At 45.3% G+C, this 26,418-nt stretch overlaps 1 protein-coding gene across 7 annotated transcripts in view; it reads left to right on the top strand.

Moving 5' to 3' along the window:
- Nucleotides 1-26,418, top strand: part of CEP112 (centrosomal protein 112) — a 461,470-nt gene that overhangs the window by 346,328 nt on the left and 88,724 nt on the right. For all 7 annotated transcript variants that reach the window (XR_009400487.1, XM_059380609.1, XM_059380606.1 and 4 more), the window contains one exon: nucleotides 18,138-18,227. Coding sequence is in view for 6 of the 7 variants with exons in the window: in XM_059380609.1 (XP_059236592.1) it covers nucleotides 18,138-18,227 (90 nt within the window). In the remaining variant the exon portion in view is untranslated. The remainder of the gene's footprint in view (nucleotides 1-18,137; nucleotides 18,228-26,418) is intronic.

Raw genomic sequence — 26,418 nt, 5'->3', positions numbered from 1 at the left:
CTAAAGTTAATATAATTTGTATCCTTTGCAGAGTTGGGCTTGTAATTCCCCAAAATAAGAACAGCAATTCCAGAAGGCTGTGTTATAGTGTTAATTATCTCAGCAGGTTCTAATTGGCTGCATACCCGGTGACCCCTGGGGCCACGACTTTGTGCTCAAAAGCCACGCTCCCCTCACATCCTATGTTCTCTATTTCTGTAAAGCTACCAGAATACTCACTTGCCATGAATCATCTACCTGCCTTCCTCCAAGGCGCAGGAACCCCGTAAAGCACACAGGGAAAGTGAGCATGGGTGCCGTGTGGAGATTATAGTGTGGTCTGGGCTGTCCAGGTGCTCCCCTTTGAAGACTTCTCTGGTGTTTTCCCGTTTCTTCTGTGCCTCCAGCCCACCTTCCCTGGGTTTTATGCCCACTTTTTCCTTCCCTCCTGGCCCAGCATGAGCCTCCTCAGCAGGACACTGGTGATTTTTGGCACCAACACAGGCTCTATGCTGCGAGCCCCGTCCAGCTCCCGCTTCCGGGTGTCACCCCCGGCACCCACCTCCTTCCGGGTGTCACCCCCGGCACCCACCTGCTTCTGGGTGTCACCCCTGGCACCCACCTGCACAGAACGGAGACTTGCTCACATGCTCTCATCAAAAGTGAAAATGAGCGCCAGCCCAGACAGCTCTGACCCTGCTTACCTTCTGATACTATTTTGGTCACTATTTATATTTGCTGGTGAGAAAGCCGAGGCTTTTTTTGTGCCTCAAAACCCTTTTGAAGCCCCTTGGCACAGCAGAAATTATATGTTTGTCTGGGCCCTGCCACTCAGAGGGAAGAGGGCCGTCGGTACACAATGAGGGGGCGGTGCGGATAGCCCTGGCCTGTTTCATGTTACTTTCTCAAGCATTCGTAATATGCTGTATTTCAAAACTCTTTGGAAGTCCTCCTGCCTAGGATATAAGCAGTATTAGACATCATTTTCTCTGGGCTCCTTTCCACCTGACACATAAATACTGAATACTTTAGTCTCCTCAGAGATCTAAAAGAGGCACATGAAGAAGTGTTTATTTTTTGTTCTACTATTCCTCTTCTGTTGGTCTTCTCCATGAGTTATGGGGAGCAGTATACTTCCTCTGTGACGGCGAGCACCGTTAATTTCATGCCCTGATTTCCCTCACGTAGAGCATCTCAGAAATTGTTCCGTTGGACACAGTGGGCCTTGGGTACATAATCATTAAAGGGAAGGGGCCTGGGGCAATAGAGTCCCACTCGGTGTGCCTTCTCTGTGCAGAAGAGACAGAGGTGAGTGAGGAGGGCCACTCCATCCTCACGCAGGCCAAAATCAATGTACAAAGAGAACCGCAGCCAAGAGCGGAAGCCCAGGAGGCAGGGTGAAGACAAATGTTAGGAGGTTAGTCCCAGGGGAGCGTAAATTATAACAAGTCTCCAGTCCGATCCCAGCCATCACCAGGGATGTTGGGGTGCAGGGTTCCCCCAGGACCACCCACTTGCTTCAGGACCTTGGGTCAAAGAGAAACGGAAAGCAAAAGTATGTTCATAATAAGCCATAGAATGGCACTCAGGAGTCCTTTAAATCTGTCTTACCTTAGATGAAATTGCCTTTAGGAACAATTTAAATTTGTCAAGAACAATCCAAATGGAGTAACAGTATGTGTCCAATTTAAAGTCACTATCGGACTAAGGTGAACCGAAAATCAGGGTCCCTTCTGAGTTTTCACCAAGGAATGGGAGAGAAGCTACCTCCGCTAAGCAGGATTTCAGGAACAGAAGATGGGGGCTCCCATGATCACACTCAGTGAGTCCTGCAAGTTCAACATGCTGTGTCACATGCGTGGGGGAAAGCCACGGTGTGAGTGCTAGTTATGTCTGAGTGCAAGGAGTAGGGAAGTTTATTTTCCTCTTTATGCTTGATTTTCCCTCATGGCACTTATTACTTGACAATTAGAAGTCAGACGTAAAAACTCGGGCTGCGGTGGGGGGGGGGGGGAAGTAAAACAAGTTTTTAAAATTGATATCAGGTCCTAGAACAAAGTTTCCTCTACTGGTGAGAGGTTGAGAGGTCTTAGCTATTCAGAAGTTGAACTAAGAAGCCATACTAGCAATAAATCAATGAGGAAACAAAATTTTTAAAAATTAAAACGTTGGATTCCCTAGACCACATCTTTTTTAAGGATATGAATCAGGTAATGCACTGAAATGAGTTTTGTCCATTTTGGAGAGAAACAACACTCATCTGAAGCCGTAGGTGTTTGGTTTGTGGTGGTTCATTTCAAAGGGGCCGTGCAGGCCTCCTAGTTTCAGTTCCAGGCATAATTCATTAGTAAAGGAAAGTCTTTGATGAAAAGTTAAGGTTGAGAAGTATGTTTTGGCTAAGCTCTGCCAAGAACCAGCCTTGGTTTTTTGGTTTGGTTTTGTTTTGTTGCTTAAAAAAAAATTTTTTTAACTATTTGCTTCCCTACTTTAAGTGTGCTGGGTCCAAGCTAGTTCATGAAATCATGGTTCACCTTGCACATCATTGCCTCTGATTAAAGCTGTGGAAGCATTATTATGGCCTTTTCTTTGTATTGACCATGTACTGCTGTACAATGATTGAGGGAAAACACATTCCTGACAATAGCCATTGTTAATCCAGTAACTCAAAAAAAATTTTAATCTTTTTCGTTTTCTTAACTCACATGGGAAACCTCAATATTACAAAAAAAAAACCATTTGGAAACTTCTGAAACTTTCATCTTCTTTTTGTGTGTGAGCTCTACACCCAGTGTGGGGCTCAAACTCATGACCCCAAGATCAAGAGTCACATGTTCCACCGACTGAGCCAGCCAGGCATCCCTCAGAAACTTTCATCTTAAAAAAAGCAGCATAAATCATCAAATTAAAGGTCTCATAATTTCATCATGAATGTAATTTTTGCTGCATATTTAGGAGCATCGAAGTTCATGTTTGTTATTGTACTTTCATACTGGAATTCAGAAATAATTCACATTTCTCTGCCCCCACTGTCAGCAAGTTTCATTTCTCAGGAGAATGAGCTTTTTAATGCAGTGGCCTTTAAAATCCTTCAATGCCAAGACCAGCCCCTGCCCTCATGGGAAATATGGCTCAAAGGAGAGACAGATGCCAGTCAAAACAATCACAGATGTAAATTAAGAGTTATGATCCTGATGGGGCTACCAAAGAGAGGCCATGGTGCTCCGGGAGTTCTAGCAGGCCTGACTGGAGAGGTGGCTCCACAAGAGTGATGTCTAAGCTGGGATCGAAAGGATGTGTGGAGAGAGATCATTAAATATTAAGTGGCAAAATCATGCTCCAGATAAAAAGGAATATATAAAGCAAGATGGCAGCAAAATAACAGGCACGCCAGACTCAGAGAGCCGGTGTGGCTGCAGCAAGAGGGGTGGCCAAGGGTGGTGCATGGTGGAGACAGACTGGGAGGCAGGAGTCCTAGAGGCAATGCCTGAAGACTACGCATGAACCTTTGGAATATTTTCGAGAGAGGAGGACATGACCAGATACTCTACAGCAAGTATTTATTGAGCCCCTTCTAATATGCCAAGCTCTATTCTCGGTCCCTGAAATTCAGTGGTAAACAGGATCCATTCCTGGCCTTCATAGGGTCTTCTAAAGAAAAGAGAAACAGAAAATAAAGAAGAAAAGTATCAAGTGGTACTAAGTGTTCTGTGAAGACCTTAGGTGGGATGTCATAAAGGATGACCAGGTGGCCGGTGTCGGCTGCATGGTCAGGAAAGGCGTCCCCAAGGAAGCGCTTATGATCTGAGACTAGCTCCAAGAAGCTGACCATGTGAAGGTCATGGAGACAATGTTCCTGACAGAAGGGAAGAGCTAGTTGCAAGTCTCAACGGTGGTAATAAATTTGGTGATGTTCAAAGAACAAAAGGAAGCCAGTGTGTGGCTAGAGCAGGAGGGCCAGAGAGAGGCTGATAGAGGAGTCCTGAGGGACATGTGGCAGCCCAGTAGTGAGGGCCTCACCCGCCTCAGGGAAAGTGGGGTATTATTCCAAGTGTGATGCTAAGCCACTGGCGAGTTTTGAGCAGGTGAGAGCCATTCACGCTTGAGATGGGTGAAGCTGACTACTGCGTGCAGAAGGTGTAGGCGGAGAGGAAGGGAGACCAGAGGCTACTGCGGGAGTCTTCAGGTGAAAGGCAGCCATGGCTCAGATGGGGCTGGTGGAAGCAGAGGTGGAGAAGGGGGTGGGTTATGTGTGTGGTAAGGTAGAGTCAACAGAACTTACTGATGAATCGCAGGTGGCAGGGGAGGTGAGGGAGGAAAGAGATTGGACGATAACTTCTAGGTAACTCCTGGATAATTGGCTGCTCTGTGGAGAACTGGCTGAGAGGAGCCACCAGGAATGAGTAGAGACGAGAGAGGAAGCTATGACAACACAGTCTGAGAATGTCAACTGAGATGGCGCCACATGGACCCAACCAAAGGTATTGAAGAGACTGAATCCACAAGGCTTAGTGAGGAAAACCAGGACTCTGGGGGAGGGGAAAGCCAAGTTGGTGAGGCTACCTCCTGAGCCTTCTCCTTGGAGATAACTGTCTGGATTGTGTGGGTGTTGCTGGTGCTGTTCATAGACGTGGGAAGAAGTCGATAGGGACATTACTGTGGCAGCGGAGAGTTGGAAAGGAGAGACCTGTGCCTGCGTTCATAGCTCAGGGGAGAATCAGCAAGGGCAGTAACAGTGGGCCGGAGAAGAGAAGCAGTTGGAAGGCAGGCAGATGGTCTAGCAGGAGGTTTAAGGGTAAGGAAAATTCAGGCGTATCCTCAAGCTTCCTGGTTCAGATGACTGGAGGAATATGGGGTCCATTGATCCAGCTCTGAATACAGAGGGACATAAATACACTTAGGCAAAGGGGTGGGCTGGGTAGGGGGAGAGGGGAAGAAAGTTAGGAGACCTGATAATCCATCCAGTTCTGGATGTGCTAAGCCTGGGACGTGCGTCATTGGTATCTAGGAATTAATTACGCGTACTTTTCTTAAATGTAAGCACAGCACAAAAGGGCATCTCCTCTTCACCAAATTATATAAACTCAGCCTGGCCTTCAAGGCCTCTTTGCTCTGAACTTGACTGTTTTCAGGAGCACCTTACCTTCCCAGGGGCTGCTTCTTTGGACTCCAGGTTCTTGGCTAAGTGCACCCCCACTTTCCTCTTATTTACTTTGCAAATGCTGTTCCTTGGGCAGACAGTTCCCCCCTTCCCCCATCTGCCCGTCCAAATCGCAACTGTCACTCAAGGTTTCCCCCCAAGAGCCACTTTCCTCCTGAAGAATTTCCTGATAATTTCATGCTCCTGCCTCACCCCACCCCATGTTGTTTTATTATTGTATACAAATATTTTTAAATTTTAATGCGAAAATTTGCACACCTACCCAACATAGAGAGCACAGACCCTCTTTACCCAGCTTCAGTAACTGCCCATCACGCAGCTTCAACATTAACAAGCTCTGGCTGCGGGGACTTTATCTTTTTTCCCCATTTAGCAGCCTATCCCCTGGCTACTTCAGAATGCCTCTCCGAAAATGTGGACATTGTCCCACACAGCCACGGTGGCACTGTCCTATCAAAGAAAATCAACTGTGGTCTTTTAGTGTCCTCAAACGCCCGTTACACAACTAGATATATCCCCCCCCCTTGAGTTTAAAATGCCACTTTGCAGTTGATTGGTCCGAATCAGGATTCAAGCAAGATCCAAACGTTACATGTGGTGCTCTTTGCCTTGTGTCTTTTTCAGTTGAAAGCAGACCCTTTCTTCCTTTTGACTCCATGCTGTCGACTTCTTAGAAAAACCAAGCCACTGGTCCTGTAGGATGTCCCCCATGCTGTATGTATGTGCCTGCTTCTTTGTGGTGTCCTTGAACTCGTTCCTCTGTCCTCCCTCTTCTCTTTTGTTTTCTCAGGCGGAGGCTTAACACGCGGCTCGTGCTCCCTGCTTTTTGTCCTTACTGCGCACCTTCTGCGGTGGTGTAAGCTCCTTAAAAAGTAAGACCACGCCACACCCAACTTTTTGCTTTCCAGATGAGGACTAAATGTACTGCATTCATTTTAAAAACATTATTCAGTGGAATTATTTAGAAAGACTTTTTGATTCCCCTTGGGAGAATGTGAACTGGAGTTTTTCTCAATGTGAAGAAATTTATACGAGGACGAAGTTGCCAGAGAAATCTCAATGATGTAGGTCACTGTTTCCTAATTGGCACCGAAAGAATTGTAGGCAAACTTAAAGTGTCCCATTCTTCTATCTGAAGAGTCTTACAATTTAAAGCATTATAAAACATTTAAGTGAAATTTCCCAGTCCCCTCCTCTGTCTCTGGGTCCCATAGAAGTGTTTTCGGAGATCACTTGTGCTGTGCGTTCCACATGAAAACTAGGTCACTAATCATTTTTCTGATCAGGAGAATTTAATTTTGCTTAGTAGTTCAGAAATCAGACTAGAAGACGGACTCTAAAAACACTATCACATGTGTGCTTTGTTGTTGATAACCAACTGCAATCCAAGCTTTCATAACGAAAAGGGAGTGGAAGAAACTTCAAAAGGTTGCATGATAAATGTTTTTGACAATGTGTCAGCTGAACATTAAGCAGGATCTTTGTAAATCCTCTCATTCTAAGTGGTTTAAACGGAAAGTTTGAAACTTCTTTCTTTGTAAGTATTGGCTCCCGATATCATAGTATCTTAGGAAAAAGAAAGAAGGAAGGAAGGAAGAAGGAAGAAAGAAAAATAAAACAGAGAGAAAGGGAATACTTTATGTGGCATCTATAATTTCCATCCCTCTGTGAATGTGGGAAGGCCAGAAACAGGCTTACCTAAGAACTAAGGTAAGTCTTAGTCCACTAAGACATGGAGCAAGACTCCACGTCTTGGGCTTCTTGGCTTTCATGGTATAGGAACGCAGCAGTGTTTTGCTGGAACGACTGCCTTTATAACCTGATAGAAGCATGGACACAAAACGGTAGACATGCCAATGGATACATTGGAGATGTATTGGAGAAAATCTCCAAGTTTCCAGATTGCCACATAATGACAATGCTGTTGGTCCTCACGTGGGCAAAATGAGGTCTAGAACTAGGTAGTACAAAAGGAATGTGCATGCATGTGTGTGTTTGCTTGTGGGGGTGTGTATGTGGGTGTGCACATGTGATAGTGTTTCAGAGAGAAAATGCGTTAGACACAGGGAGCTCCTTGGTATATGAGTTCCCTAGGGCTGCCATCACCAAGTACCAAAAATTAAATGGCTTAAACAACAGAAAGTTACCATCTCACAGTTCTAGAGACTAAATGTCTAAAATCAAGGTGGAAGCAGGGCCATGCCTCCCTCGTTCTGTACCTCCTGGTGTTTCCCAGCAATCTCCAAGGTCCTCTGCTCGCAGATGGCTCTCTGTCCAATCTCTCCTTCCAGTGTCACATGGCCAGCCTTTTCCCATGTTTCTCTGTATAAGAACACCAACCCTACTGGATTAAGGGCCTACTCTTGTCCAGTATGACCTCTTCTTAACTAATTCCATCTTCAAGGACCCCATTTCCAAATAAGGTCATGTTTTGAGGTTCTGAGGGTTAGGACTTCAACATGTCTTTTTGAGGACATGCAAGTCAACCCAGAATATGATGTAATGCCCTTCTCTTGTGACACCATACCCTGATAGGCAAACCACTGGCATCATTACTACTATTGAATCTGTGACATAGAAACTTTTTTCTTCCTGCCTTTTATTTATTTTTTTAAGACTTTATTTATTTATTTAACAGACAGAGATTACAATTAGGCAAGAGAGGCAGGCGAGAGAGGAGGAAACAGGCTCTCTGTGGAGCAGAGAGCCCGATGTGGGGCTCGATGCCAGGACCCTGGGAACGTGACCTGAGCTGAAAGCAGAGGCTTTAACCCACTGAACCACCCAGGTGCCCCTCTTCCTGCCTTTTATACATTTTGATTCATTAAAGACTAAGTATCTTAAGACCAGACCCAGATCATTTGGAGTCACTGAAAGCTTTTGAAGGAAAGCATTAGCAGAGACAGTCGGAGGCATTCTAGATAAGATGAAGAAAGGAACAGAGAACAGAGGCCCACAGGGCGGGGGGGAGGGGGGGTGCCGGGGGGCATCTTGGTAGCAGCAAGTGGAGGCAGAGAGGCAGAAGAGCCCAGTGCTCAGGCAGCACCATTCCCTCCTTCCAGGTGTGGCTGACCCGGGGCCAGTTACTCTCTCTCTGACTTTCTACCTGGAAAGCTTGGGCAATCTGTAGCAGCCTCAGCTCCCTCCCTCCCAGTGGGGCTTCTCCGAGAGTTATTGTGAAAAGAAGGGGAGTACTTAAGGCTCCTAACACAGGGCCTGACATAGGAGCTAACATGTTAGCCCAGCGTCGGACGTGTGGGAGCGGACGCGGGAGCTTTGAGTTATTACGCTGCGCACAGTAAGCAAAACCGTGGAGGGATTCAGAACTAGGTAGATGGATGTTAACCTTGACAGGGTTAAGTGATGGTCAGGCATTGATGTTTCCAGAGATGGAGAATGACATAAAAAGATGGTCTTTGCAAAAAATTTTGTCTCCCAAGGGTTGCATGGGGTCACAACCGGGAAAAATGCGGAATCCCAGTATGCAAAAATGAAGGCAGAAGTAAGAGTGCCTTCAAATAGAGTTTGAAGGATCCCGGGCAACTAACCGGGCCTGAGAGTTGGAAGAGGGCCGGCCCACAGGGGGCTGTGAGTTTAAACCCAGGTGGTGGCCGAAAGACGCTGTACGGCTGGCTGATGGCAAGGACAGCAGGGAGGGAGCCGGGGGAGGAGGGAAACCCCCTGAGTCTGGTCTTAGATGTGATGCATCTGAGGTGACGGTGAGGCACCCATGTGCACACACAGACAGTGGGAGACCCACACCAGGGGACACGGGAGATGCGTGTGGAGATGAACTAGGGCTCTCAGCAGGAAGGCCCTTGCTGGAGCTGGGGGGTCACTGCCCGTGGGACAGGGTGACGCTGATATCATGGTGCGCGCTCCAGCTCGAACACTCAACTCAAGATCTCGCTCCCCCAGACTGCTTCCTTCATGAGCGCGAGCGCTCTCTCTCTCTCTCTCTCTCTCTCTCTCTCGGCAGTGTGCGAGCGCGCGGTCATCTCGTACTACCATTGAATCTGTGTCACACAGAGACTTATTGTCTCTCTTCCTTTCCATATGTTTTAATTCTGCCCTGTCCACCGTCCCCCTTGGTTAAGGACAGCACCCAGCCACCTCCGCAGGGAGCCCCGTAGCCATTCAACTGCCTTGTCTCTCAGCCGGCATGTCCCTTCTTCAGTTTCAAAGGAGGAAGAAGTCCGGGTTTGTTGGAATGAATGCTGCAGGCCCAAGGGATCACGCGTGTGGATGATTCGCCATTGTAAGAAAGTCAAAATGGAAATGAATGACTTACGGGCGCTCCCTCTTCCCTGAGCTTGTGCAGAAGGGGGGTGGTCTGCCAGATGTCCACACTTTTCACTCTTCTGCCCTCCTCCATGATCCTGAACCATTCTAGCTGTGGTTCTTGAACTTAATCCTCATTTCTACTACCCGAGATAAGCACCTGTGCTCTGGATTTCCTGAGTAGAAAGATACTGGCTTCTCGAAGAGGAGACGTGGGTCAGGTCAGGTGGGTCTTTGTGTGACTCAGGAAACACCGATGGGGTGCGTCAGGGGAAGCCAGCTTCCCTAGGTCGTGGTCTTGGAATAGCATGATTTCTGTTCCTAAAACCCGGGTTAAGACCAGGAAAGAGCAACATTTTTAAAAGTGCATTTTTAGGACTTTTGAAGGAAGTTCTTCAGGAATTTTAAAAGCCTGAAAATGGGCACGTACATGAGAGAGAATAAGTAAAAAACACTTCTCTTGTTTTTCATGCTGGCCACAATACTTTTGCCTTTCATGATGAATCAGTAGCCTACTACGTACTATAGCAATGGCTCACGTCCAAGTGCAATTTCTCATACATGTGGTTTGTTGCTACAAGGACTAGAAACTTTGCACCTGAAAGGAATCTTGCTTGATGTGAAGAGCAACATATGTATGGAGTTAACACCCCCCCAAAGATCTCCTTTTCTTCATACCAGTACCACTGGAGACTGAATTATGAAGGTTAAAAAAAGAAAAAAAAAGTGCTTGCTTGGAATGTGAAAAAAAAATTAAAAACCTGACTGTAAGCCACAAAAAAAAAAAATATATATATATATATAGAGAGAGAGAGAGAGAGAGAGACACACACACACACACACACACACACTGTTATGTTTTGAATACATTAGCGGCCTCTGCAGTATCTGTGGTCCTGGTTTTCTTTAGATCTATAGTATGAGCCCGTTCTCTTATCACTGTAGAATCACTAATAAAAATTTCTTATGGTTTGTTATTCATCCTGGGTAGGTCTCAATGAAGAAATCACTTTGAAAGAAATCTTGACTGGCATTTCAGTTGAAGACTCGTTATTTTTGTTAGTAGATTTAGCCTATTACAAAAATAATAATAAAATCAGACAGGAGCTACAGTGGCCTGTGTACATAGCCAGGGAGACCCCCCAGGAAAAATGTGACTCTGCCTTTGTGTCATCTTCCCTCTCGCTCAGGGTCAGAGCTGCTCATCTGGGGGATTGGGCTTGGTGTTCCTGCTGTATCCTAGTTGCTCAAGATGTGCTTTAAAAAAAAAAAAAAAAAAAAGTCTATAAATCTGGCATAAAAATAGTGAGATTTTGTTACTTTTCTTTCATTTTTCCTTAGCTTTTAGTTAGCAATAGTAGAAAGAAAATCACCTGCTGTTTCCCTGTCCATTGACATGCCAAAGAAAACCGACTCGTCAGAAATACTGTCAGCACCATTTGTAAACTGAATCAAAGTGGTGCTCCTTACACAAATGTGGGTGTTATTGAAAAGGCAATTAAGGTTTAAATGAGAGTCACGCCTCTTTCCCCTTCATAATTAGTGTCTCTTCTCTGTAGTCACAGATCAGGTGTCATTTCTGGTTGATGGATAAACCAATCAGGGGATGATGGTTTATATCAAGATTTTATAAACTTACTAGGTATTTTATGACACAAACTTTTAAGTCATCTTCCATGTTTTGAATAGAAAACAGACCACTTCCATTAAAAAATTAAACCTGGAATTTTACCGTCCGTAAATTATATCCTAATAAAAATATAAATAAGCCTTCCCTTTCTAGTTATCTTCTCCTTAGGCCAAAATATGAACATCACTCCTTGCATTCTTAACTTATATTTAAAATACACATGGGGAAGTCCTTCTCTATCTCTCCTACCCTTTGAACGATGAATGAATCATGTCTTCTCTGAAGTGAGATAGTAAATTCAAACCTCATGAAAGATATGGTGACTTCATGTTTTTTAAGTAAGAGAAGCTTAAATTTTTTTTAGCTTTTTATTATGGAAACTTCCAAACATACACAAAAGTAGGGGGAGTAGTATGCCAGGCGGACTTCTTTTGGGCAGCTTCTTCGGTACCAATATTCTGATTAAACTCCGCTGCGCTTATTAAACTGTGGCACCTGCTGCTAATGAGGCCTCTTTCTGCATTTCACCCACCAGAGGCTCATCTGCTTCCTCATTTTGTGACCACAGACCTAACCCAAAGTCTTCAAGATCAATGACTTTGAAGACCCCAATGTTGTGTCTATACAGGGCAAAACTTAATCCATGATTTTATGGTCTACATATGCTTTAACCCAGTTTCTTCAAATAAAAGAACTCTACGCTATTCAAGATTCCCACTTCCCAGAGAACATGTAGAACATGGTCTAGGGGAGAGAACCAAGGAAAGGGTCCTTTTATCCTTTGCCCCTTAGTGTGTGCTTTGTGAAAACGTCAGACATAGGCATTTTCCCAAAACTTGGCAACACAGGATGAGGGAGAAAATAAGTGTAAAATGCATGAAATGTCAAGTCAGTGAGAACTGGTCTGAAAACGCTTAAAAAGCAGGAAGGCATGCTCCTACAGTCTGCACAACAAAATGGTAAGTGCTCACTCCCCTGACAGTATTTCCAGAAGTGACTCAAGGGAGGGTAGCTTTTTCCTGTTGATTCTGTTCTGATTAGAAAGTGGTTTTTCCAAATTTCTTGCAACAGAGCTTTCGGTAAAGATGGGGGAGGCAGAGAGTTTGAGATGGCAGTCTCTGGTGAGAACCTGGAGGCCAGATATTCTGGGTGACAAGCTGAAGACAAATTTGCTTGCCCAGGCGGCCTACTGAGAAAGGATTGTAAGGTCATGGCTCTCGTGGGCCAGAGTGGATGCCCACACTCACCTCCATCTATGGAGCTGGCCAAGAGGTTGGCTAAGGGCAACGTCAGATCTCTAGAAAGACTTCTGGTCATACTAAAAGACTAAGTGTGAAAACCTCTGTCATATGCCTTGTATACTGGGAACATTCCGACATCTGTATAGCTAGCTAGCTGTCCATGCATGCACCCATCCATCCATCCATCCATCCATCCATCCAAGCAATCTCTCCACCCACTGTGGGGCTCAAACTCATGACCCCAAGATCAAGAATCATACGCCCCTCTGACTGAGCCAGCCAGATGCCCCATTTCTTTTTTATCACAATAGCACAATGTTTCTCCCTTCCGATGACTTTTTCCTTCATTAAATAACTTTTCAACCACTTTATAATTGAAGTGAACTCTTTTGTTTCATTTCTTCATTATTAAGAGGCATATATGTGCCATCATTTCGTGTTCGTTCAATTGATTCAGAACTGCCAGAGAAACTTTGGTTTTTAATAAGACTACAAATAATTCCTTAATGCATGATTTACAAGTTGAGTGGTTTGCTTTGAATTGTGTTTATAAATTTTATGAAAATAACATCGACTGTAGTTCCCTTTCTTTCCCCCAGACCAACAGCAAAGCTCTGGTACCGACACAGGTGCCATTTACTGGGCAATTAGCCACCAGCCCTTCCCCTCACCCCAGAAGTCCATTGACATGTATAATCCTTCAGACTTCAATTTGCCCTCATTATTTTCATATTTTAAACAAACAAATCAAATTATCTTATAACGTGCTCCCTTTTAAAGAGAGTGGCATACCCTCATTGTCCTGGCAAAGCTTATTATGCCATTTACATTTTCCTTCTGGAAAGTGTCATTCTTTCTTCCCAACCACCACAAAGCACTCTGAGAGTCAGCACAGTGTAGCTTCCTTCCTACAGCAAGCTGACTTATGTGGCATTTAAAGGCAGGCTTAATTGGAGAAAAGAACTGCCTTTTCAGTAATGATGCAAGTTAACACAGCAGAGCTGAGAGATGGGGAATGATTTTGCAGAATAAACAGTTTAACAGGGCAAGTTGGATTCCGTTTTCCATTTGTGACCCAGTGCTGGGCATTCTGTCCTTCCAGTATCATGGGCTTTTCTCAGGAATAACCCAAAAGTTGTGATTGTGTGTGTGTGTGTGTGTGTGTATCAAATGTCAGATCTGAAGGCTTTTGGATCAAGAAGCCACAACTCGAAAGAATGTTCTGCTTGTGCTGATTGAGTAATTGTGGTCACTTTCACATTGTCCTTATGTCAGATTCCGAGGTTGGAACTCTAATGGCCTAATAATTCTTTAGAATCTGAGACCAGGAGCAGCTGCCAATCTAAACTGTCATTTTACTTTCATCTAAGTACATCTTAACTTTTTTGAGAGCGGTCTATTATTTGGTTACTTTTCAATTGTTTAAACTGATTTTTTTAACAGATCATAAAAGTGATTTCTAGACATACTGCTTTCTCCAATTAACCTTAAAAAGATTATGTCTTACATCTACATCTTTAAACTATGAGCAAATTTGAAAAGTGGTACCTTTCTCACAAGCAAATGCGATTTCGCTTCTGGTTTGATAATACTGATAAAAAGTGGTTGACTTGGTCTTTTCCCTCTGTGGAGTGTGGAGAAAGGGAGCAGATGTAATTCTGTGACCTGTTCTGTTAGAAACACTTTCTGCTAGCGTCCTGTAAGGCTAAATTCTGAGCCGCTCCCTGACCCCCAAGTTCTCACTGGCCTCCTCTCCCTCTGCCTACTCTTCCGTGGGGCAGGAAGTCAGGGTCTCGAACCACCTCTTTTCTTTCAACTTACATCCCCAAGAAAGTGTCCCATCTGCACCTAATCTGAGACCCCTCTCTGCTGCTCAGAACCTCTTCCCAGTATGACTGGTCCCCTGGGACGTCCCACCAGCACCTTAAACTCAACTTGTCAGAAACCAGCCTGCCCTTACTGCTCTGGCTCCTTGTCCTTTCAGTAGTTCATGGTGCCATATTCTGTGGTCGCTCAGTGTCACAGCCTTGTGGTTATCTCTGAGTCCCTCGATGCCCCATTCTGGATTCCGCCACACCCACCCCAGCTCTCCTGCAAGCCCCTCCCACTTTGGTGGCAGCCTGCCTACTTCAGCCCTGGCTTCACTCTGCAGAGTTAGTTCCTCAAGTTCAAGGGCAAAAAACACTGAGGCATGAACAGGGCCAAATACCGCCATGGGATGAGCAGAAAATTGGCTTCTGGCTTTGGCGTTCGGGAGGTAACAAGTGACTGTGATGAAAACGGACTCAGGAGTGTGGTGGGGACAGCTGGCAGGTGCGCCGGGATGCCAAGAGGGTAGAGAGGAGGACAGGCACGCTGCGTGCGGCCGCGCCCAGGCCTCTACTGGAGGAGGAAGGAGACGAGGCAGGAGGCCAGGAACTATGTTTTGTTTAAGACAAGAAAGGTACACCTCTCCTTTATTTTCTTCTATGAAATAAAAATTAAAACCAGGGGTGCCTGGGTGGCTCAGTCGGTTGAGTATCAGACTCTTGGTTTCGGCTCAGGTCATGATCTCAGATTCCTGGGATCAAGCCCTGCGTCGGGCTCCACGCTCAGCAGGAAGTCCGCTTGAGGATTCTCTCTCCCTCTCCCTCTGCCCCCGCCCCCGCATGCATGCACACGAGCATGTGTTCGCTCTCTCTCTCTCTCAAATAAATCTTAAAAAAATAAAATAAAGATAAAAATAAAACTAAAAAAATAATAAAGGAAGCGTTGTATTTTTTATTGTGGTAGAAACCGACAATATATCACCACAAGTAACAGTAATGTCATACACATACATATATGTGTCTAGATACAGATATTCGGAAGGTGTAGTTGTATATTCTGTGTTTTGAGAAACATAATAACCTTTAGTTTCATGTGCTGCATGAAGGACATTTGGAAACCTTGAAGACCGAAGTCCATCTCCTCAGGAGTTCGTTCAGATATTTATTAGCTCCTTCCATGAACACGAATTCAGGGTCAAGTGTGTGCCAGGCGTCAAGCTGGCCTGGCGCTAGGCTTGCAGACCTGAGGGGGAGAGAGCTCCAAGCTCCTGCGGCCATCAGTCCTGAGTGGACCCGGACGCTGACTCTCTGAAGCCCCAGATGGATAGCAGCCCGGAGGAGTCCACCTCAGCTCTCAGGACTGATGCCCTCAAGCCGAGCAGGTGCAGCAGCTTCTAGGCAAAGAAAAGGGAAAACAGGTTCAGAGGGAGAAAGAGGCAGCTCGAGTAGCAAAACGTACAGAATGTGAAGTTGGTGTTTTAAAATTCCAGTCTGGTGCCTGGGTACCAGCCACGGGGACCTGAGCAGGCTGCGGAACCTCGCTGACCCTCAGTTCTGTGCTCTCTAATGCAGAGAAAGCAACACCTGCCGCCCAGGGCTGCAGTGAGGGTTAAAAATAAACCCCACTCCATCCCCAAGAGCTCCCGGGGTTACCCGATCCTGGCCGGGGCAGCAGTGGGGCACTGGGGCTTCAAGGGGCTCAGCCTGGCCAGAGCCAGAAGACAGAGGTCCCTGCGAGCCATGCCCAAGAGCTTGAGCTGCATCTCAGGGATGCTGGAGTCCTGTTTGAGTATTTCCAGGGGTACGGACATAATTAGATTTCGGCTTCAGAAGATCCCGCTGCCAGCAGGATGAGGGCGGATGGGAGAGCAGGAAAGACCGGGAACAAAACATGCACACATTCTTCCCACTCCAGTAATCCTTCCTCTCCCCGATGATGCCATCAGAGAAGCGGATGCGATCGTATCTGTTGGTAGCTACCAAAAGGAAAAAAGAAACTGCGACTTGATCAGCAAACACAGGAACAGTTGCATTCACAGACCGCAATAACAGAAGTAACAAGGACACCTTCCAGCTCGTGGGCACACTTGGTTGAACTGGAGGTTTTTTAATTGGACATAATATCAAGGAGCCCCTAAAGCTTTTAACCTCATCCTCAAAGCCTTTTGCTTTTTAAATGAGAGGCTCTTGGCCTGGGGTTCATCTCTGGATGGGCTTCAGGCAATGTGTGGACTTCCTGAAATCCAAGACCAAATCATAAGCACAGTTTTTCCATGTTGAGAGTGACCATAAAACATTGATGAGATGCTGCCTGGATCTAGAACTGCAGAAGAGGTGAGGAGCCACTGTAGATGTCTGTGTGCAGAAAAGACTGGCGTCGCTTTGAAAAAAATCCTGAATGGACACTGACCGGGACATTTCGGTCTGAACTTCAGACTCTGTGCCTAGCTGCAAGCCCACGTCTTTGCTCGGATGCGTCATGGGCATCCCAGACTTACCGTAACGCATCCTAGGCTGGACAGATGTTCTCCCCTACCCCTCCCTTACATTCTCCGACTGCCTCCTCCTACCTGCTCAAGCCAGGATCCAGCGGATCTTGTTATTTTCCATGCTCTGAATCCACCCCTTGGGGATGTCACTCTATCTTCAAACCCCCAACTCCTACCACCCACCACCCTGGTCCAGTTCCCCATCGTCCTTCCCCAATATGTTTCGGTGACCTCCACCCTGCCTCCATGCTTCTGCCCTTACCCCTTCTCCATCTGTTCCTCACATCAACCGAAGCCACACTTGCCCACACCTTCCAACAGCTTTTCCTTCTACCTCTGAATAAAATCTCAAGTTCTTCTTTGCCCTCTGAAGCTTTGCATGACCTGATGCGACTTAGCACCTATGATGTCCCTGACGGTGTGACTCCCCTGGTGCCCCTCCATGCTGACCTGAACACCCCCACCTCAGGACCTTTGCACATACAGTGTCCCCTACTTGGAAGGCTTTGCCTACAGATATCCGTGACTTGCTCTCTCTCCTCCTTTCAATATTTGCTCAAGTCTTCCTGGGCCATCCATTTAAGATGGCAATACCTTCCCTGGCCCCATTCAAGAATATCCTCCTGTCCGGATTTATTTCTCTTCTCCACTTACCACTAATATATTACACTTATTTGCTTATTGCCTACCCCTCCAATGTAATGTAAGCTCCATGAGAACAGGGAACTTTTTGTTGTCTGGTTTCTTTTGCTCTTCTATCTAGAGTGCCTATCACAGTTCTTGACACACAGCCGGAAGTCCTTTGTCTTGACTGAATTTTGTTTTGAGAATTTATTTGGCACCTTTGCAGTTACCATGCTATGTGTCCTCCTCACTTGTAACTTTCTGTGTATCATATCCATATTATGTCAGATTGTTTGAATGCATTCTGTTTCTTTTCGAATTCACCTCTTAAAATAGTAATGGAGGCAATGATGCTTATTGATCTCAGGGTTCCTAAATTCCCCATGTTAACCTAAATTCTGTTTCCAGCAGCCACTTGGCCACTGAAAGAGCTCCTCTCCATACACTTCTTACAGACTTCTCAAATTCCACACCATTCTTCATGACTTAATAGAAAGATTCTTTTAAGGTTACTATTAGTATGATTTGGAAACCTGTCCTGTTGGTCCGCCATTACATTCCTAGGCTGTCACAACGCTTTTCAGAGTGCCCTGTACCCTGCAGGTGGACTGAGAGCTACTTTCATTAGAGATGGCTTTATGCTTTGCTGTGTGCTTGTGGCTCTATGCTGGGAATAGTAGAGACATTTTTCTAAACGGAACTGACACCTGCTAACGTGTCTGTCTTCTGTTCGGAAATTGTTACGCCAGTGATTCCTAAAGCAGAAAACAACTGGGTGTGACCTTAAGAGGCTGGTTTTGTTTGCCTGAGCTCTGGGCACCAGCAGTAAGGGCTCAAGCCGAGGTTTTCAGGGCAGTTCAAGGGGTGAAACTTCTTTTCGAGGATGCAATTTTTTAACGTGTATGTGTTCATCTTCCACTATTTCAGGCTTTACAAGATGAGCTAGAAAACCGCGCCAGCCAGGTGCGATGTGCAGAGAAGAAACTGCAGCACAAGGAACTAGAATCCCAGGAACAGGTAGGTGCCCTCCGCGCGGCCGCGGGCTGGTTGGCTGCTTCCTGTCTCCAGGCCGAGCAGCTTCTGTAGCTCCAGTTGCCCCTGGGATGCGTTGGCCGCAAGGAACAGAATAGCCCAGCCCTGGTTGGCATAAACGGCTTAGGGACCCATGACTTCACATGACCGGAAGTCTGCAGGGAGGGCAGGCGCCGGGCCCAGTGCTTCGGGGCCTGGCTCTGCTTCTCTGCCATCCCCACGACTCTAACTCCTGGAATGGCTTCATCCTAAAGCAATCCAAGAGGGCTACAGCAGCTCTGGGTGTCCCGTGCAGACCTGGCAGGGTCCAGAGCGCCCTTCCGAAGAAGCCACCACACGCCTTCCATGCAGCCCTTCCCATCTCATTGGGTAGAACCAGTCACGTGCTCAGCCTGGCCTGTCCAATCCCAGGCAAGTGGATTCAGGGGACCTCCCCCCGCCCAGACTAGCCTAGACGGGTCAGGATGCACCTGCTGGGGAGGGTCTAGGAGAGGAAGGACCATCTGGGCCGAGAGGAGAGGAATGGATGTCCTCTGTGCGGAGGGCACACGTCATCACCCTCGTATGTGTGGACACTCTCGTGCTCACGCAAACCAGATTTTCCTTCGAACTTTAATTTTCCCTCTCTTCTCATGTTGGAGAGAGAAGTCTAATAAAACCCGAAGAATCTGGCTATGACAGTAGCTAATGACCTATTTTATTTTCAAATGGCAGGATTATTTTCATCCAGTTCTTCTGGTTATAGTGAATTATTCTTTGTGGTAATTTTGACAGCTTAAATGAAAAAGTCAACGTTATCAAGAGATCGTGAGTCTTAATGAAACCTTTGATAAACATAGTGTCCCTAGCCATGGGGTAGAGCACTGCTAACGTTCTTCTAAGTGCCACCAGCCTTCATGCACGAAAAACACCATAGGTACTGATGGATTTCCACCCTTCAGCTGTCTTGTAGAAACACGAGGTTAGATGATTATGACCTCGTGGGAAGAGTAAACACTGATGGGCGGCTGAGAGGGCAACTTTTTTCATCTTTGCAGGTGCTTACAAATAGGATCCGAGGTAGGGGTTTGCACAAAATGGCAAATGTGAGCATCTAGTAGACGCTGAGTATTAGTGCTCAATGACTTGACTTGACCTCGTAGAACTCCTTCCTACTCTCTCATCTATGTCCCTTGTAAAGTACCTGCCATGTATCTATGTGTAGGTCACGTCTTACATCACAGGCATAAGCATGCATGTCTGTGCACATACATGGACCTGCGTGAATTGCCTAGAGTCTAACGTACAGTTGGTAGCAGGATCACAGCATAAGACGGTACCAGGATGGACCATTTAATAATAACTACACTTGATCAAAGGCCCGAAGGTTGCAGACACTGTCGGAGACATGTTACACATGGTGGTTCCTTTGTCACAGGGCCAGGACTGCTGCCCCATTTCATGGAGGGCACACAGAACCCGGAGAGGCTGAGTAACTGGTCAGGCTCACACAGCTGGTGAATAGTAGAGGAGGATTTGAACCCGGATGGGTCAGAATTCTGAAGCCTTCCTCCGGCTGGTGGCCTACGATTGCAGATCCCCGTGGCTCAGTAGCAAATGCCACTTACTGGCCAGGGGCTGAGCACAGCAGAGGGCAAAGGCACCCAAAGCTGAGCCTATCTGGCAACAGGCCATGATGGCTCCCTAGACCTCGGACACCGCAGTGTCATGTTCAGGTGCGGCCCGCACAGGCCTGCACGCTGCACAAGGGCTGCTGAGCTCACCCTCCATCTCGGATGCTCGAAACTGGGAGGAGACCAGCTGCTTAAAAGCTGGGAACGGGGCTCCCTCCTGGGGCTCCTCCGATTCGTGATAAAATATGACTTAAGGTAAAACTTTGTTGACGTCACTCCAATTCATGGCAAAACTTCACACAGAAAATTCTGTAATGTATTGAGAGTAGGGAAATTAAGAAATCCCAAATGAACAATAGGGAAGGATTCAGGGGCCATTTTTTGTCTTTTTTTTTTTTTTTTTTGCTTCTTTTTGATCATCAAAGTTGCTTTCATCTCTGTAGTGACAATGGCTTTTTAGACTATTTCTTGCGCTAATTCCTGATATCTTCTGTTAGGGCTACAGTTTACCAAAGAAATGTCAGGAAATACCCATGGGTAAAACGGAGTATTTCGTAATCGTCGCAACCATAAAACGTTGAATTCTTTCCACAAGATCCTAGGGTGTGGCTAGGATTTGATGCCAATTGTTTCAGCAAAACTGAAGAGCAAATAATGAGCATGTAATAAATCCTATTCCTCTATCATTCACTTAATTTAACTTCGGTTTTATCTAAATTTGACCTATGGCCTCCTTTCAACTTGTGACACTCATGGAAATAGTCAAAAATAATTACAAATATCACCATGGACATTCTGGAGGGTCTCCTTATAGATGAGCTTACTTAGAATACTTCAGATGTTGAAATTGTGTCAGGTTTTCTTCTTTTGCATCTGTCAAAGCAACTGCAGGACCAGTAGCCGGCCTGACATCAGCCTATCAAATAATCAAAACAGCTTCTTGGAACTTTCTTCTCTTTCTTTTCGACCAAATAGTATTATCCTGATACTCATTGCACAAAGAATCAAAATTGAGACTGGCAGAATTACAAAGGACAATTTCCTGGCCTTCCTTTTTTAACTTGCTTGCTTAAAAAAAAAAAGTTTCTGTTTTTCATTTAAGAAAAATTCCTGTGTTTTGAGTCTATAAAAACAAAAAATGAATGAGGCATTTTAAAAGTTATGTTTTTAATTAAAAACAAAAAGCTGCTTCTCATCAGGTCTTGATGGGCGGTATTCTTGCCGCCCGCCCCTTGCCTGCATGCCGGCATCTCTCCCCTCACCACGGGGGCCTCAGTCAGCGGAGTCACCAAAGAGGTGTTGTTCACCCGTAGTTCCAAAGGGTTAATTTGCTCTAATGCACTTTCGTGATAACACAAATAAAATGAGAAAAATACTCAGTTTCTAAGTCAGCCCTATAGAAGCACATGTCCTATAATCCACAAATAACAAAGTAATTTTAAAATCACCTTTATCTTTTTCCATACCAGGAGTTAATAATTTCAAATTCTAGATTAGATCGAGCAAGAATCCCATAGGTGCAGCAAGGCGGGGGGGCTTTCAGAGCTCTGAGCAAACTTCCTCATTGTACAAGGAAAATGAAGTCATCCGAGGGGCGCCTGGGTGGCTCAGTGGGTTAAAGCCTCTGCCTTCAGCTCAGGTCATGATCCTAGGGTCCTGGGATGGAGCCCTGCATTGGGCTCTCTGCTCGGTAGGGAGCCTGCTTCCTTCTCTCTCTGCCTATCTCTGCCTACTTGTGATCTCGGTCTGTCAAATAAACTAAAAAAAAAAATCTTAAAAAAAGAAAAGAAAATGAAGTCATCCAAAAAGGAAATGAATCCCTAACATGGTAGCAGTGGGCCTGGGGTAGGACTTCTCCTACCCATGCGCTAGGTGGGCAGCTCACTCCCAGGCAACTGCTTTCCATTATATTGAGCCCTCTGTAAAATGAATAAATGTCATGTATCTCTTAGGTTCAGATATGTATAAAACCAAATCTCATTCATGGGAGGAAACAAGATTTCATTGTTTGCAATGAGACTAAGTAATTTGCTAGCCCTGGCCAAGATAATTTGGTCTAATAAGTCACAGAAAAGAGAGGAAGAAAAATAACAGTCTAACATTTTACTTGATATTTTTAACACTATATAAAGGCACCAGACAATGTCAGATAATAACATACATGGGACAAAACCCCTCCTTTGAACTGAGTACCTTAAGTTTTGAAAGTATGAATAGCTTTGATGACATTGGTCATGCAGTTTCTCAGAAGATGATTTTAAATAAGTTAGTGAGAAAAAAATAATACCTTCAAGATCTAGTAAATAAAGTATAATGCTGTGCATTTCACTCGCAGGGTCATACCTTTTTTTTTTTTTTTGCACATTTCATTCTTTTGATAGGCATATTGTGCTGGGCAGCAATAGGTGCTGAGAAGACATAGATGAGTAAGTCATAGTCCTTGTCCTCAAGGAGCTTACAGTCGAGTACAGCAGAGAACATATGTGTAAAAGGGACTCCAGGCATGGAATTTAAAGGAGGTTCTTTTTCTTCCGACTAGCATAGAGGTCCGGGCTCACAGGATGCAGAGAGAACACACACACATTGGTACTGCCATCCATCTTCCCCAAGGGGAAGGGATGGAAAGCTCTCTAGCTGGTAAAAGGGTAGGGTCCACCTCCCCAGGCAGAGCTCGGAGCTTGCAGGCAAGCAGTGGTTTCAGAATCCTTCGGCCTTCAAGGGAATCAGGTCCTTGCTGAGTAGTGGTTGGGGCGGGGGAGAGCAGTGCTGCCGCCAGCTGGAATGCCTGGGTGCCTACCTCATTGTGTTGCCTGGGACTACCCCTGGAGATCCTGTCTGATTTGATGGCTAACATTGTGGGGCAGCCAGCTGGTTTAGCTCCTTGTCATATCTGGTGTGCCTAGGCCTGAAGGGTCTGGTCTATACTGACAGAAGTAACTCGTAAATTGTCTTAAAATATCGAGCAAAGGCAGCCTACTAAATGGGAAAGGCTATTTGCAAGTGATATATCATGTAATGGCTGACATCCAAAATAGATGAAGAACTTACACGACTCAACACCAAAATAACCCAAGCCACCCGATTAAAAAATCGGGCAGAGGACCTGAATAGACATATCTCCGAAGAAGACATCCAGATGGCCGTCAGACACATGAAAAGATGCTCAAGAGCACTAGTTGTCAGGGACATGCAAATCAAACCACACTGAGATATCACCTCACACCTGTCAGAATGGCTAGAAGCAAAAGGACAAGAAATAACAAGTGTGCGAGGATGTGGAGAGAGGAACCTTCGTGCACCGTTGGTGGGAATGCCAACTGGTGCGGCCACTCCAGAGAACAGTGTGGAGGTTCCTCAAAAAATAAAAAAATAGAATTACCATAGGATGCAGTAACTCTGCTTCTGGGTATTTACCTAAAGAAAACCAAAATATCAACTTGGAAAGATAAATGCCCCCTATGTTTATTCCAGCATTATTTACAACAGCCAAGATATGGGAGCAACCTAAGTGTCCATCAGTAGAACAGATAAGGAAAATGTGGCATATATATATGTGTGTGAGAGAGTGTGTGTGTATGAGAAAAGGAGAGAGAAATTGGAAAATAAGTGAAATTTGTATAAACAGGATATATAAAATGGAATAAATACTCTCTATATATGATTACACACAGTAGAATATTACGCAGCCATAAAAAGTGACAGCATCATGCCATCTTTAACAACAATGGATGAACCTAGAGGGTGTTATGCTGAGTGAAGGAAGACTGAGAAAGACAAATACCATATGATTTCACTCATGTGGGTTCTAAAAAAAAACATGAATAAACAAAAAGCAAACAAAGACAACAAAGATATGTCTATTCAGGTCCTCTGCCCGATTTTTTAATCGGGTGGCTTGGGTTATTTTGGTGTTGAGTCGTGTAAGTTCTTCATCTATTTTGGATGTCAGCCATTACATGATATATCACTTGCAAATGAATAAACAAAATCAGAGCTATGACAGAGAACAAACTGATGGTTGCCGGAGGGGAGAGGCATGAGACAGATGGGGAAAATGGGTGCGGGCAGGGGTTGGGGAGGGAGATACCAGCTTCCAGTTAGGGAATGAATAAGTCCTGGGCATGAAAGGCACAGCCTGAGTCGTATAGTAAATGATACTATGGAGGCATAGTATGGTAACAGACGGTAGCTGCACTTGTGGGGAGCGGAGCGGAAGGTATAAATTTGTCAAGTCACTATCTTGTACACCTGAAACTAATGGAACATTGTGTGTCAGCTATACTCAAGAAATTGGAAAATTACTAAAACGTGCAAACACTAAATCAATAATGTAATATATATTACATATAATATACACGCACATATATGCTGGATATAAAATCCAGTCACACTTAACATCTCAATCTCAGCTTTGTAGCAGCTCACTTTATATTTAATTGAACTAGCCACATCAGTTAATTTAGGAGAGAATCTAGTGAACACGTGATTGTGTCTGAGGCGGGAACAAAGGTTGTCCCAGAGACCCCTGCCAAGACACAGGGAGGAGGAGGAGGAGAGGCGTCAAGGAGCGTGTGATCCAGCAGGGAAGCCCTACTGCTTCCAAGTCGATCTTGTCGCTACTGGTCGCGCGCTCTTGGGCAAGTCACGTAACCTTTCTGGATACCAAGTTCATAAAATGTCGGTAATCATACTTTCCCACAGGATTGATGTGAGCATCAAAACAAGATAATGTGTGAGAAATACTTCAAAAAGCATAAAACATAATTCAGATGAAATGTGTGTCATTGTAGTTGCTCATAAAATACAAGGGGACGTGTGAGCGAGGCCTTAGCAGGAAGGAAAGACATCTGGAACAGACCGAGGGAAGCCGTGAAGCAGAACAGGCACAAAAGGCTTGGGGAATAGTGACTAATATCGGGTCAGAGAATAGCATCATCAATGAAGAGGAGAATCAGAGCAGAGAGCTAGCTGGGTTCATTTCATCCATGCAAAAAAAAAAAAAAGAGAGAGAGAGAGAAAACAAACCTGGTTTATTACCTGTTCTTTACCAAGCAGACTGTGTTAGGAGCATTGGTGACCAATCTGGCCTGGAGTGCTAAGGAAATCACTCACTGGTCAGAAAGCAGTTGTCCGCCATTGAGAGTTTTTGCCCTTTAACTGGGTAGTGCTCTAGGATTGCATTTATACTTTAGAAAGATTATTCTTGCAGCAGAAGATGAGATGAACAAAGGATGAAAAGAGATGAATTCAGAGGGTATAGCCCTGAAATTCTCACAAGTCACAATTCATGAGTCACAAGAGACCAGGAGGGCTCGAACTCGATCTTGTCAAAGGGAGTAGAAAGAAAGGAGGAGCTGGGGAGACTCACTTGAAATTCACAGAACACAAAGATTCAGAGGGCAGGAGAAAAGCATAATACCACGTCTTTGAATTGATAGGCTGACGAATAGTGTATTGTCCACAAGATGTTGAGTCCGAGAGGCTACCTGCAGGACGTTCGTTTGGAGATATGTAATAGAAAACCTGAACTAGAACTCAAGAAGGAATGGAGGCATGTCTGGATCCTCTTGATGGGGGAACCTAGCAAAGCCCAAAGGATGCAGGGGATACAGAGAGGCAGGCGACGAGAGGCCCGCGGGTAGATGCGTGGACATGGAAAGGTAGCGGAGGATCCAAAGAGGGTTTTAGAGGATGACTGGTCAAGGAGAGAAGAGCAGAGCCAGAGGAATTTAATGTCATAAAAGCGAAAAAGAGTTCCCCGCTAGACTTTCAGCTCCTTGAGGGTGATGGCCCTATGTAACAACTCAAGGCACCTCCCGGTGCTTGTTGTCACACTGAATTACTCAGTAAAGTCCTTGCTGCCCTGAATCTCATCCTCAAAACTCTCCTGCCCACTCCAATGTCCCTCTTTCATCTGTGCTCTTTGAACACTTTCTGTGAAACTCTGTTAAAGGTTTTCCCATCACACTCTCTTAGTGTATGTTTGCTCTTGGCGGATGGGCCCCGGAGTTGAGACTCTATCATATTCATTCTTATAACTCAGCATTCGGCCCTGTGCTGGGCCCATGTGGCACCCGGTGAATTCTTGGAAGGAAGACAGGAAGGAAAGAGGGGGGCGTAACAGCACCGTCTCCTACAAGGAGTCTGAGAATGAAGAATTCCAGAAGCCACCGAACTTTGAACTACAGATCATTTACGTTGCACCCCCTAACTATATGCGAAGTAGACTTTTTCTGAACATATTCTTGTCTAGGCTTAGAATAAATATTATATTCCTGTATAATTGTCCTCTGCGGCGAGTGGGATCATTGCGCGTTCTCTAGTCTTATGTCATGGCTTATCTGGGGCTCTCAGAACGGTTCGTAGGTTGGGGAAAGCCAAGAGAAAGCAGAAGGCCGACACCCTACCCACTACCCACTACCCACTTGCCTCTTTTTTTCTCAGTCATTTTTTTCCACCTTTATTGAGGTATAATTGACAAATAAAATTGTATATATATTTAAAACAAACATAAGACAATGTGATGATATGATATACGTTGTGAAATGATTGCCACAATTAAG

The sequence above is a fragment of the Mustela nigripes genome, chromosome 16 (genome assembly GCF_022355385.1).
Source record: "Mustela nigripes isolate SB6536 chromosome 16, MUSNIG.SB6536, whole genome shotgun sequence".
In the NCBI taxonomy this organism is placed as follows: domain Eukaryota; kingdom Metazoa; phylum Chordata; class Mammalia; order Carnivora; family Mustelidae; genus Mustela; species Mustela nigripes.
The sequence above is the reverse complement of the archived record's forward strand: the minus strand, read 5'-3'. Positions and strand labels throughout refer to the sequence as shown.